This window comes from Stegodyphus dumicola, chromosome 2, assembly GCF_044657685.1.
Source record: "Stegodyphus dumicola isolate Sdum_Otavi_A_Nest chromosome 2, ASM4465768v1".
Lineage (NCBI taxonomy): Eukaryota > Metazoa > Arthropoda > Arachnida > Araneae > Eresidae > Stegodyphus > Stegodyphus dumicola.
The window spans coordinates 185,054,532-185,067,997 of record NC_140769.1 but is presented as its reverse complement, the minus strand read 5'-3'; the positions used below and the strand labels follow the sequence as shown (position 1 = coordinate 185,067,997).

Genomic DNA, 13,466 nt, shown 5'->3' with positions numbered 1-13,466 from the left:
TTGACTATGGCAGAGAACTTATGCTTAAGGAGAGGGATGCCTTCCTGGAAGATTTTAAGGGAAACTAGCTCATATTCCTGTTACACATGAAAACAGCCACAATAACATCCATGTAGCTATCCCAATCACCATGATTTGAACCCTAACTGAACTATCATTATTCAACAACTTTACTGTTTGGCTACTGGTATGCCTGTCAAGACACTTAAGTAAGTACTTAAGATTTAGTCATTCAAGTAAACTAAAGTAAGTACTTAAGATCATCTCAGCATGGGATAAGCCAATTTCCTACATGCAAAATCTAAACTTCTCCATTAAAATGAATCAAGGTAATTTTTGTGTCATAATCAACCTTATCTTTCAAATAGTGGGCAATTTAGCGCTAATCTGAACGTTAATTATGAACCTATGCATTGAAACTGAACCCACATCCAATAGTTAATACAAATAATTAACTAGACCATGTTAGTACTTAAGATTTAGTCATTGTGCATTTTTCTCAGCATGTGATAAGCCAATTTCCTACAAGCAAAATCTAAAACTCTGCATCCATATGAATTGAGATAATTTTTGTGACATAATAAACCACACCTTTCAAATGAAGTTTGAAAATCTGCTAATGCTGATTAGAAAATGAAATCTATTGGATTAACTTTGTTTTCTGCTGTAATAAACTATTTTGAACAGAAGAAATGATAACTACCATTTGCACATCTGCACTATTATTTTTCATATAAACTATATTTAATGTTTTTAAGGGGTAAAATGGTTCCTTTTTTTTAAGGGTAATTAATATTGGATTAAGTTTCAAATATGGACAGTTTAAAAATAAAACAACATAATATATATGTTTATTATATTTGAATGTGCCCTTTCCCCTAAAAAGGATTATAATTATAGATACAAATAAATTTCAACATATGTAGAACTCATAAGTTGATTAGATGGTTAGAAATAGAAATATTTAATTTTTCTGTCTTGATTAACTGAATGAATAGCACAGATTAGCTGCATTCTATCCAGCATTAAAAAAAAAAAAAAAAAAAAGATACCTGTTTTGTTATTTAATTATAGAACAAATTTAAAAAATGTAATTTTACACAGATTAATAATACTGTTCTAATAAAATGAAAATACCAAAAAAGAAAATGAATTTCTTTAGCATCCATTCAGGATATATATTTAATGGCACAGATTGAACAATGTCAAAACAAAATCAACAGTTAATCATTTGAATTGATACCTTATTAATTTTCTTTAAATCCACAACTAAAACAAATTATATGCTAAAATCTTAAAAGCATATACAGAAGTATCTCTAATACCTATCTAATTCTTGCAAATCATAGCTTTCAGGAGGAAATACAGCATCATCAATATAGTCAAACTGACCTTGGCATGAAGGTGCTACTTTCTGCTTTCCAAAAAACAAGGAAGCTTGACTGTTATTTGATGCCTTTTAAAAGAATAAAAAAATAATTTTTTTTTTAATCCTGTAGATTTAATTATGAGATTTATCCTTAAAATTCTTGAAATAAGCTTGATATAAAAAATTTAGAACAAATTTCTTCAGATTTAGGAGGATAACAAATTACATAAAGTGAAATCTTAGAAATTGTTTATATATTAATCATAATGAATTATGTTTTTTTATAAATTTTTTATTTTGCATCTATATATATTAAAATGTCAAATAACTTAAGTTTTCTGTGATTCTGTATCATAACTCATCAGCCTTGCAGTAAGAGCCATTTTATTCCCAAAAAGGAGCAATTTCACTGTATGCTTGTGGTATGCTTGGTTACATCCATACTATACAGTGTTCTTTACAGAAGTAGTTTTCTAGTTATGTTAATGTACTTACATACCTAATGCATCACGCCAAAGCTTGACACCTGATGTATAAAGATTTAGTGTGCTTTAAGAGAAAACAATTATAATTCAATACAAAAACAGCAACCAAAAGAGCTAATATATAAAACAAATAAAATACAATAAAATTGCAATTTGAATACTTCAAATTATAGTCTTATATTTCAAAATTAAAAGATAATGTTTCATACAGTTTTAGAATTTTTTTTGACAAAGTCGCAAATGTTTATAAAAGTTAACAACTGGATATATTGTAAACTGAAAACATTTTAATTTATATCAATTACATAGAATATTAAAAAAGTAAAGTTACAAAACATTACGGAGTGTTTTGTTATTACTAAATTACTCAGTTTTGTTAATCAGTAATGGACTGATTAATGTAAAAGAGATTATGTGTTTCCAAATGGTAACACGTGGATTGCCTATGCAGAAGGTCATAATGAAGACAAAGGTATGTTTTGGATAGTGGCAAAAAAAAAAAAAAAAAAAAAAAAAAAGCCAAGAACTGCTTTAAGATTCTCTCTATTTTTGTCCTTCAGTTCCAATTCGCCTACATGTTTTATTTTGCAAAGATGTGATTTTATATAATAACCAAAAGTAATATAGCTTCTTTGAAATGTAATAAAAGTATAAGAATTCTATAAAAACAATGACTAAATTATAATTCTAAAGCTTGTCAGACAAAATTCATAAATGTAAGATTAAAAATATAAAACCAAAGCCCATAAATATAAAACTAGAGGTATGAATTCCATTTATTTGCATTCATGGAAAGTAGTGTTATGCAAAAAATTTTATTTTGTTATCTTTCGTTTTTGTTCACAAAATAACAGTTAAAAACAATTTCATGAAAATTAACTTTCAAATGTATTTTAATTTGGTTACCAGGATATATATATAAATTACGTATTACACAGAATGTTTTGGATAAATGAAATACTTTCCAAAAAATAAAAATCAGACCATGATATACTTTCAGATTCATATTGTTCAATTGAATGTACAATATAAAATAATAGGTTTCAGTGAAAATTCTCGACATTAAAGCTAATTTATGAAGCATTTATTAGTCTTTCGTGTTGATGATAGAGTACCTAACAAATGCGGAATGAGATACGTCAAGATTAGACATGGGTTATTTCTCTTTTGAAGAATTTCAGCAATAATCCATTTTGACAAGCATATCAAAAGTGCAGAGTTTTAAATATTTACATGTATGCTCATATATACACACAGAGATACATATCGTGCTGTGCAGCATCCACAGAAGTCTCCACTCTGCCTTTATTTTGGCCAGCATTGATTATAGGATATACTAGAATGTTCTAGAAAAACACTGGCAAGCTTTAGTATTGTCTCAAAGACATCTCATAACATTATTTACATAAATTAAAAATGAAAAATATTTTAAATTTAATAATTTTTCATATCGTTATTAGATTATCATTCTAATTCTAAACTAATAAAACTTCATGAAAATATTATTAGTGTATTTATAGCATTTGAAAACTCATAAATTACTTTTGTGAAAATTCTTTTGGTATAATAATAAATAAAATTAGAAATAAAAGAAATAATCAGTATAAAAATTTTCTGAATATTGGTATATGTACAAAATGTTAGACTTCTTGATTTTTACAAAATTGATTTTTTTAATATAAATAAAAATTGCCAAAACAATTATTTGCACCATTTAAAATATTTTTATAATTGAAATATATGTCTAACCAATAGCTGTGAAAATAAAAGCTGGGTAAAGATTTCTGTGCACATGATATTTATGTGTATGTGTCATTTGTATGCATTAATTCATGTAAAAATAATGAAATTTTTAAGCAAAATTAATTACAAAATTTCTGAAAAAAATTCTTGTTTTTCATTTTTATTGCATTAAGTAACTATAGCTAAGAGATTATATTGTTGTGAAATGAAAAAGGAACAGAAATATGTACAAGCATATAACAGAAATAAAAAGTAAGGATGTATGTGCAGTAGGTGTAAAAATGGATGCTAGTGAAAGCATTTAAGTTTGACTTCTTTTCAATTTATTTATCTTTCAAAAGTCACATTTTGAAAACCTAAAGATAAACAAATAGCAGTTTTGAAATAAAAAAGCATGTTTCTAATTTTTTATTCAATATTATATTTTAAGAATGGAATTTTTCTAAGATTCAAATTACATTAAATATTTCAATTTAAAAAATTTTCCTTTGCAGCAGAAGTCTACTGTACTACATTCTCTTAAATATACAATTGTGATGTGAATTCATTTTCTGCACAAATTCGTGCATCTTTTAGTGATAAATACATATATCTAGAGCTCTGATATACTAATACTACATTCTCTTAAATATACAATTGTGAGAATTCATTTTCTGCACAAATTCACGCATCTTTTAGTGATAAATACATATATCTAGAGCTCTGATATACTAGTTCTACATTATTCTAAAAAGAATTTCCAGGTCATCCCCTTTTATATTAATCACTAAGAAAATAATAAAAATGGTTTAACATGCCTGAAAGCTTGATTCTTGAATGTTCTGGTGATAACTGCCTTGAAAAACAGACTGAAAAATATACACAAGTATTTTCAATATGATTGAATAATATGCACATTATAATATGAATTAGAAGTACAGTTTCTAAAAGGTTTCAGCGATACTAATAAACTTTAAAATTACACTTTAAACAAAGTTGAACTTTTTAAACAAATTATATATCATAACTAGCAGGCCATTTTTAAGATTTCCTGTGTTTTTCTACTATCTTCAATCATCATCTGAAACCTACATGAAAATGTAAGTTATAATTTGGGTATTATGAATTAATATCATGAAGACGTGGATTGAAAATTTAAGATGTACTGAGTAACAACAGCAAGATTTTACTCCATATTCTTAACATCTACTTTTCAATGGCCTTTTTCTGGATAAAAATTCAGGAGAGGGGAGTAAAACAAACAAATAATATTGTCACACTCTCACATTCTAGTTTTCATCAGAATGATGTAAATTAAAACTAACAGCCAGCTGTTATGACTGAAAAAGAAAAATAAGTAAGCAATTTAACTTTCCTAATAAAAATGGGCATTCCTTTACTCATATGAAATTGAAAGCTGGCTGTTAGTATACATATATGATGAAAAAATATGAAACTCAAAATTACTAACTTTGGCTATGTCCCCTTCCTATCTTAAAAATACTAATATATGACTTAAAGGTTGCCATCTGAAAATGTAATCTGTTTTGTGTTTATGAAATCCTGCTGCAATGCATGAAACTCTCAGCCAATCAGGTTAAAGAAATTTTTTGTCTTGTAAATACCATTGCTACTATTGCATAAACTCTCTCTACTTCGCTTGCTGCTGCTTATATGTGTTGCTTTACCACTCTGCTTTGTCTCCATTATTGAAGAATGTAAGTCTTCAAAATTTTTTAGGTGCATATCACACCCAAAATAATAATAATGTAAATCAATATTGTGTCCTCGGAAATGCTTTACCTTGTAATAAAATTAGGTTGAATTCGGCCACACATGTCAAATAATGTCATTCTTGTATGTATGCTATTCTGAAATATCACATATATATAATATCGTTATATTAATATTTCTGGCAATATGTAACAAAATTCTAACAGTGATTATGGCTAGATAAAAATTTGTTTCATATCATTGTATGAAAGACAAATTATTTCACTCTAGCTGTGATAACAAAGCTGCAAAATTTTGCAGTTTATTCTTATTTTTGAATGTATTATTAAATATATAATTCAAAGCTTTCTTATTTTACTTGATTATTCACAAAATTTGTGCTTGCTTGCACTAAATTAAAAAATTTTAATTTTATATGAATTGTATAATTAATTATTGTTCTCAATGCAAGACTCTAATTTCCGATTTGTGAATTACTTCTGTAGTTAAAAATTACTAACCTTATTTTTAAAATTTTCAAATTACATTTTTGTTGATATTATGCATATTTTAAAATTATATTTAAAAATTTTTAGTCCAGAAAGGTTATTAATTTCATTTTCGCATTTTGCGTCAGAAACTTTAAATGTCCGTTTTACTTTACAAATTGTTGCCACCAAATATTATTGCCCTGTGTTATATTTAAAGAAATTAAATAATGAAGAATCTGCATAAATGTATGTATGTTTCACACATTGTGATAAAACAATGGTACCTAGAGCGACCAAATTTTGAATAATGTAATCTTCCACCGAATATGGGCATCTGGAAGCCTGATTTGTAATTTGTTTTATTACCAATTTTATATTTTGTAATACTTTAACGAATTTTTATTAACAAACTCAGTGATTTCAAAGCCAGCAATGGCAACACTCCAGCGTGTGAGACTGTGTATCGGAAAGTCTAAAGATAAGCTCTTTTAAAATTATCTTGCAATATTGCTGTTGAATTGAATTTTATGGTTTAAGTGCAAAGAAATAACGGTAACACACAAAACATTAAAAAAACATCCCTTTGGGCATTATATAAAATCTAAAAGATTTCAGTTTTTTTTTTTTTTTTTTTTTTTTTTTTTTTTTTTTTTTTTTTTTTTGCTTTTTATTTTGCTGTCTAATTATATTTTATTTAAATTTGGTCGAAGGACTTTCTCAATTCCAGCCTGTACAGGTTAGTAGGTGCAAAATTTAAATTTAATTTACATTTACAATTCTCCATTTAGCTTCAATTTAATATCTGAATTGTATTTCCGTTGGTTCAGAAACAGGCTTTTTTCTTTTGCATTTCTTGGTATACCAACATCCTAAGAAGATGTACTGGAAGATGCATAATTCATTTCCCTTTTAAGATTTGCTAAAGTGACTTAACATTAACAACTCAAGTTTGAAAAACTTAACTACAGAGCTTCCTGAAATCTCTACATATAATAAAACGAAGACTCTGTCTGTGTGTGTGTCTTTCATTTATGTTGCACATAAGCTAAAAGACCCAGGACTACGAAATTTGGTACATAGGTGCATCTAGACAAGAGCCAGTGCACCTCAGAGCGATTTTTTCAAAATTTGAATTTTTTTTTTTTTTATGCTTTTTGATGAGATCGTATAATTTTGAGATATAAACTACAGGAAAAGCGAGATTTTACTCTATACATTCCATTTTCCCATCATCGTGAAACTTAGGCACTTAGCTATTATACATACTTAAATTTCGTATTTCAATAAACCGATTAAATAGAAATTTATTTAGCAAAGTGAGCTTAATACCTTTTCAATGGGTTTTTTGTTTTTAAAGTTCATTTTTCTTTGATGTTTGGACACGTTAAACTTTAATCCTTCGAACTCCTTTTAGAAAAAGGAATCTTCAAAAATAATAATATTTTGTAATTTTTAAAGATTTTTTTAAGTAAAGCTTCCGAATACACTTTTCACATCTTGATCTTATTCTGATGCGTATATTTTTCATGCGGCCCAACAAAAAGAATTTCTTTTTTTCCCTAACCCCCTCTTTTTATTAGCCAATAGTAAAGAGATATGTATATTTTGCATTATGTCATCCACAAAGCACAATTTTAATTGGTTATTGCTTTCTGATGATAATTTTATTCTTTTAGAAATAAGGTTTTGAGAACAGTTTTGCATTCAGTGCTTTGAACAGTGGACTGATTGTTTTTCTCTTGAAAATATGAGATAAAATATTGTTAATTATACTTTCCTTTCCAGATTTGTTTTCCATTTAATTCATCTTATTTATTGCTTATTTCACTGTTTTTAAGATATTGAAAAGTTTTACATGTTTTTTTAGGAAACAAAGTTCTTAACTTCCTTTATATCATTTGCAATGGAAAGTTAATTAATTTATTTATTAGGATAATTAATATTTGTATTGAGAGATATTGCTTATTTCACTGTAATTATTTTATATTATCTAGGGCTGCATGCAAGGGGGGTTGGAATCTCAACCAAAAAAAGTTGGAAGAACTTACGGGGTCATCAGTCCCAGGTGTTAGCTTGAGGCATTTTTCTGGTACATTTAAAAACCAGACGAAGGCTGCTGCATAGCGGCTAGTCAATAATATAACATGGACGGTCATAATATCTGGCTGACAAATGACTGACTGATTTCATTAGTTATAACTTGATATTCTGTAAAATAAACATACACTTCTCTGTTTTCTAAAGATAAATTATAAAAATTTCAAAAACTTACTGGTGGAGTGACTAGTTTTCCATCTAAAATATTCTCAATAGTAACTTCAACAGATTTAGTTGACTGAAGGTCATCTAATATTATGTTCAGTGGCATATGTGGGAACATCTGCTGAACCTGACGACCCTAAGTAATCATATCAAAAATACATATTTTATTACCCTGAGTGATAAAAAAATAAAAACATGAAAGTCAAAATACTTTTCTAATTAAAATATACAAGTGAGATATATAAATTTAAAATGCGTACCTGATGTGAAAATGTAAATATGTGAGGTTAATGAAAAGACAACATATATTATTTTTTATATGTATTAAGTATGACATTACACAAAGCTGCTGGCTTTATACATGACATACTAAAAACTAAAAATTACAAGATGGCAAATACAAGATAGCCACCAAATGGACGGAAATAGTACTGGAAAAGTCTTAAGAAAATATTTTATATACAGAAAGGTGTAAATTAATTTACTGCTTTGCTAATGAGATAACAAAGAACTGTAACTTTCAAAATGACTATCACATTTACAAAGTTCTGAAAAGTTTCATGAGATTACTTCATATGCAGGGGAACTGTAAATCAATTCAGATCTTAATTTTTGAAATATTATAAAAATGAGAAGGGGCTTAAAAAAGACTTCAAAATTCCAATGTGGCAGATCAAGATGGCTGCCAATTAAAAAAATATATGATAAATATTTTCACAGTGGCACATTAGGTGGAAAGCAATGCGTAATAACTGTATTTAAGTGGAAGATATGCATATGATGTAATTATGTAAGCCATTAGTTTTCATCTATTCTAAAAGTTCAGTTTTTTTAGTTCTAAGATTTGGCGACATATATTCTGGAAACAGATTACATAAAAAGTTAAATAAAAGCATATAAAAAGAAAGAAGGACTGAACATGACAGCAAAAAAGACAGATAAGAATTCACTGAACATAGTAGCAAATATAATATGTTTTTGTTGTGTACTTTCAGTTAACACAATTCTAAATGTTCCTTGTGAATCACAAAATATCATATGACACTTCAAACAAATATAGCCATTTGAGCAGTAATTTACCTAAAGGAAAGCAGGGAATAATCACTGAGATTTCAGAAATGAATTTCTAATATGAGTTATTAACACACTGTATAACTTAAGTAGCATAAGAAACGAACATTGATGCAGAATATGTTCGTGTTTATTTTCTGAAATCTAAGGATGAGGTTAAAGAAGCTTTCAAAAATTTTAAAGCACCTTTTGAAAATAAACTTAACTCTAAAATCAGAATCCTGCGAACCGATAACGGGCTAGAATATTTAAGGAAAGACTTTAATAAATTTCTTAATGATGCGGGAATAAAACACGAAATGAGCACTCCTTACACGCCAGCCCAGAATGGCGTCGCCGAAAGGTTAAATCGCACTTTAGTTTCAATGGCGCGACGTTTGTTATTGCAGTCCAATCTGCCTCAGAAATTCTGGGCCGAAGCTGTCAATATGGCTGCTTACGTTCGAAATCGCTGCCCAACGCGAGGGTTAAAACACGAAATAAAAACACCTTACGAAGTGATGTTTGGCAGAGTACCAGCTGTCTCTCACTTCAGAACCTTTGGCCAAAAAGCATTTTCGCTAAATAAAAGGCCAGGAATAGGCAATTTTGATATTCGATCTAAAGAATGTATTTTTATTGGCTATTCTGATGAATCAAAAGCGTATAGACTTTGGGATCCCGAGGCATGTAAAGTGATAATAAGCAGAGATGTAAAATTTATTAACGAGTTTGAAAACTGCTGCAGTTATGACTCAGAGCAAGAAATAAATCTGCCTTTCACTCTGGAGGAAAAAATTATAAATAAAACATGTTGTAATGAATCATTACCTCTGGACAGTAGCGAGTCGCCACTTAACTCTGAATCTGAAAAGGAAAGTGGAAGTGATTTAGATAGCGAATCAATGCTTCCTATCCTGATTAAAAAAGGGCCTGGTCGACACAAGAAAATAAAAACAGGTTTGCCAGGAAGGCCTAAAAAGGAATACCACTATAGAGTTGTAAATAAAAATGAACAAACTCAAAATGTTGTTGAGGAAAGCATTAATCCTACGGTGCAAGAAGCATTAAATGGACCATATGCTGAAAATTGGCATAATGCCATGCTGTTAGAATATAACTCGCTTGTTCAAGAAAAGGCTTGGAAATTAGTAAAAAGACCTGAAAACAAGAAAGTTATTGGTAGTAAATGGGTTCTTAAATTAAAATATAATCATGACGGCACTATCGAAAAATACAAAGCTACGCTAGTTGCTAAAGGGTGCGCTCAAATCCCTGGTCTTGATTTCACTGAAAACTTTTCCCTTGTTGCTAGATTAAGTTCCATAAGAACAGTTTTAGCCTACGCAGTAGAACACAATCTCAAAGGTTACCAATTAGATTTTGTAATGGCCTATGTAAATGGAAATTTAGATGAAGAAATCTACATGGAAATTCCTGAAGGTTTTCGCAATGAAACTAATTCAGATAAAGTATATCTTTTAATGACATCATTATATGGTCTTAAACAGTCAGGACGTCAGTGGTACAAAAAATTGGATGAAAAATTAAAATCTATGAAATTTAAATATCTTAATTCAGATAATTGTGTTTATATTAAAAAGACGTCTAACAGTGAAACTATTATAATCGTTTATGTAGACGATCTTATTGTTTTACCGATTCTAAGCAAACGTATGAAACAATTCGCGATAGTTTAGCTTCTGCTTTCAAAATGAAAGACTTGGGGAAATTACATTATTGTTTAGGCATAGAATTTTACCAAAATGAGAATTCAATTAAAATTTCTCAAAAGAAATACATTGATGATATTTTAAATCGGTATAATATGCAAAATGCTAAATCCGTGTCTTCATCTATAGATAATAGCAAAAAATTATCAAAAGAGATAAGTCCTAAAAACGAAAACGCTGACATGAAAAATTTTCCATTTAGAAATCTGATCAGATCATTAATGTACCTTTCAGTAGCTACTAGGCCAGATATCACATAGGCCGTGAATTTCTCAAGTCAATTTAACATTAATCCGGGAAAAGAACATTGGTATGCTGCGAAAAGAATACTTCGATATCTAAAGGAACACAAGATCAAGGACTAATTTATAAGAAAACAGGAAAACCACTCATCGCCTTTGTGGATGCACATTGGGCATCAAATGTCAATGATAGAAAATCTTACACCGGTTTTGTATATATATTAAGTGGTTCAGCCATAACCTGGGAATCACGAAAACAACACAGTGTAGCTCTATCTTCAACGAAGGCAGAATATATGGCTTTGTCTGAGGCCACCAAAGAAACCGTCTACCTATGTCGTTTCCTGAAGGAGCTGGGTTACAACATAGAACACCCAACAACAATATACTGCAACAATCAAGGAGCTCAGAAAATTACGAAGAACTCAGTGTTTCATTTCCGCACAAAGCACATAGACATTCGCCATCATTTTGTGCATGAAGTATATGAACGTGGTGAATTAGATGTGCAGTACATACCTACCAGTGAAATGGGAGCTGATGTGTTAACCAAACCCGACTCCTATTAAACATCAAAACTGTTGTACAATTATAGGATTGAATACTGTTTAATATGTATTTTGTTTTACTTTTCAGGAATAGGAGAATCAACGTCGAAAGGGGGTATGTTGGCAACCGCCGTTGATTCAACTAGCGCATGCGCATGATAAGCAAGTTCTCTGTTGCGTAATACTTATATTCAGTTAATAGGTAGTTAGCCAAAGTCAATGGTGAGTATTGCATGTAAGAGAGAAGTGCAAAGGGCTGTGTAATATCATGTTTCTACTCTGCTGTTTAATGTCTTCATAGTTTAAATAAATGTTTGTCATGCATATCGAAGACGTCATTTCATTCTTCAAAAGTTTCAATAGAGCAATAATAACAAAGAAATTCAAACCTTGAAATGATTAATATGATATTTATAAGTGTAAAACTTATAAATATCATCTATTAACAGACAGAAGTAAATGCATACGTTCCTAACAATTCAGCCATTTAACTTTTGTGTACAGGTTGAAGGGTAATAAATATTATCTGACCTTAAAACTCTTGGAACACAACTGAGCGAGTTTTGCACAAAATGTTTTTCAAGCAAAAGCAATATTATTTTCCCTTACTTTATGAAAGTAAAGTGTGCCTAAGAAACATTTTATAAGCCAAAATGGCATAAAACACAGAAGAAATTAACATTAATTTTTATGTGAAAAGGCTTTTGAGCATTCCCATATTTTCAAAAAATCTATTAAACCATACCAAACATTTCTTAAAATCTAAAATAACTATAAAAAGAATAATGATTTGATAAATACAGAGATAATATAGATAACATGTGCAACATAGATTCAACTTCCAAAATTGAAAAAAAGGCAAGTGCACTTGAAGCTGTTAAGGTGGTAGCAGTGGCGATTATGCTTTTAAACCAATCAAGATTCAGAAGTGGGACATACACAACCTACAGTGTAGAAGAAACAAGATAAACAAAATATATTATTTTATTGTCATTTATGCCACTGAGAAATAATTTCTACATATTTCTGGCACAATACAAAAAATCAGAATTTTTTTGTTCAATGGCTGATAAGAAAAACTTGTTTCGATGCCCACACTTCTTTTTACAGCATAGTTCATCACTTGTAATCAAAACTTCTAGCAAAACTACTTTAAATTTTAATGCTATACACAAAGAGACAATTTTTTATGCACTCATAAAATAAATGCTGAACTACTCTTCATGCTTCTTCACGAAAATAGAAATTATCTGGATTTGCTATCTACAGTATATCATAAAGCCAAATTTTCACACAGCAGATGATACCTGTTCGAAGAAAATTAACTCTTAAATCAATCTCCCCCAAGCAGTGCATATTATGAAACTAGGAAAGTACTGGGAAGACTTGTGGAGTTTGAATTTCTTTATATGAGCATTCTGATTGTTAAGAGTAGGCTTAAAGTTAACTGAATATGGAAAAATTCACAAATGCGATCTGCTTTTATTAAGGAATTTCTGAAGGAAACTGAGTCATATTTATGTTACACATAGGGGAAAAACTAAAAATTCTATACAATCAGTCTATTTACTGAGCTATATGACATCATTTATATCTGCAATATTGCAGCTGAACAACACAACAATTTCATCGCCTGAACAAATACTGATTTGGTACCTTAATTCTGCATAGTCAATGAAAAATGACTTGTATTTGAAAAAAAAAAAAAAAAAAAAAAGATCATCATTAAACTTAAAAAAGGATACAATACGAAATGCAGAATGCAAAGAACAATACTGATTCTTGCAGTATATATATGCATGTGATACACATGACTGTACAGATATATGAAAAATTGTACAGAATTAAAAC

At 29.2% G+C, this 13,466-nt stretch overlaps 1 protein-coding gene across 1 annotated transcript in view; it reads right to left on the bottom strand.

The window, feature by feature from the left end:
- Nucleotides 1–13,466, bottom strand: part of LOC118190196 (E3 ubiquitin-protein ligase AMFR-like) — a 241,888-nt gene that overhangs the window by 4,774 nt on the left and 223,648 nt on the right. Inside the window, exons 11-13 of the mRNA XM_085811513.1 lie at nt 8,053–8,178; nt 4,395–4,445; nt 1,326–1,456 (exon numbers count right to left, since the gene is read on the bottom strand). Coding sequence (XP_085667639.1) covers nt 1,326–1,456; nt 4,395–4,445; nt 8,053–8,178 — 308 coding nt within the window. The remainder of the gene's footprint in view (nt 1–1,325; nt 1,457–4,394; nt 4,446–8,052; nt 8,179–13,466) is intronic.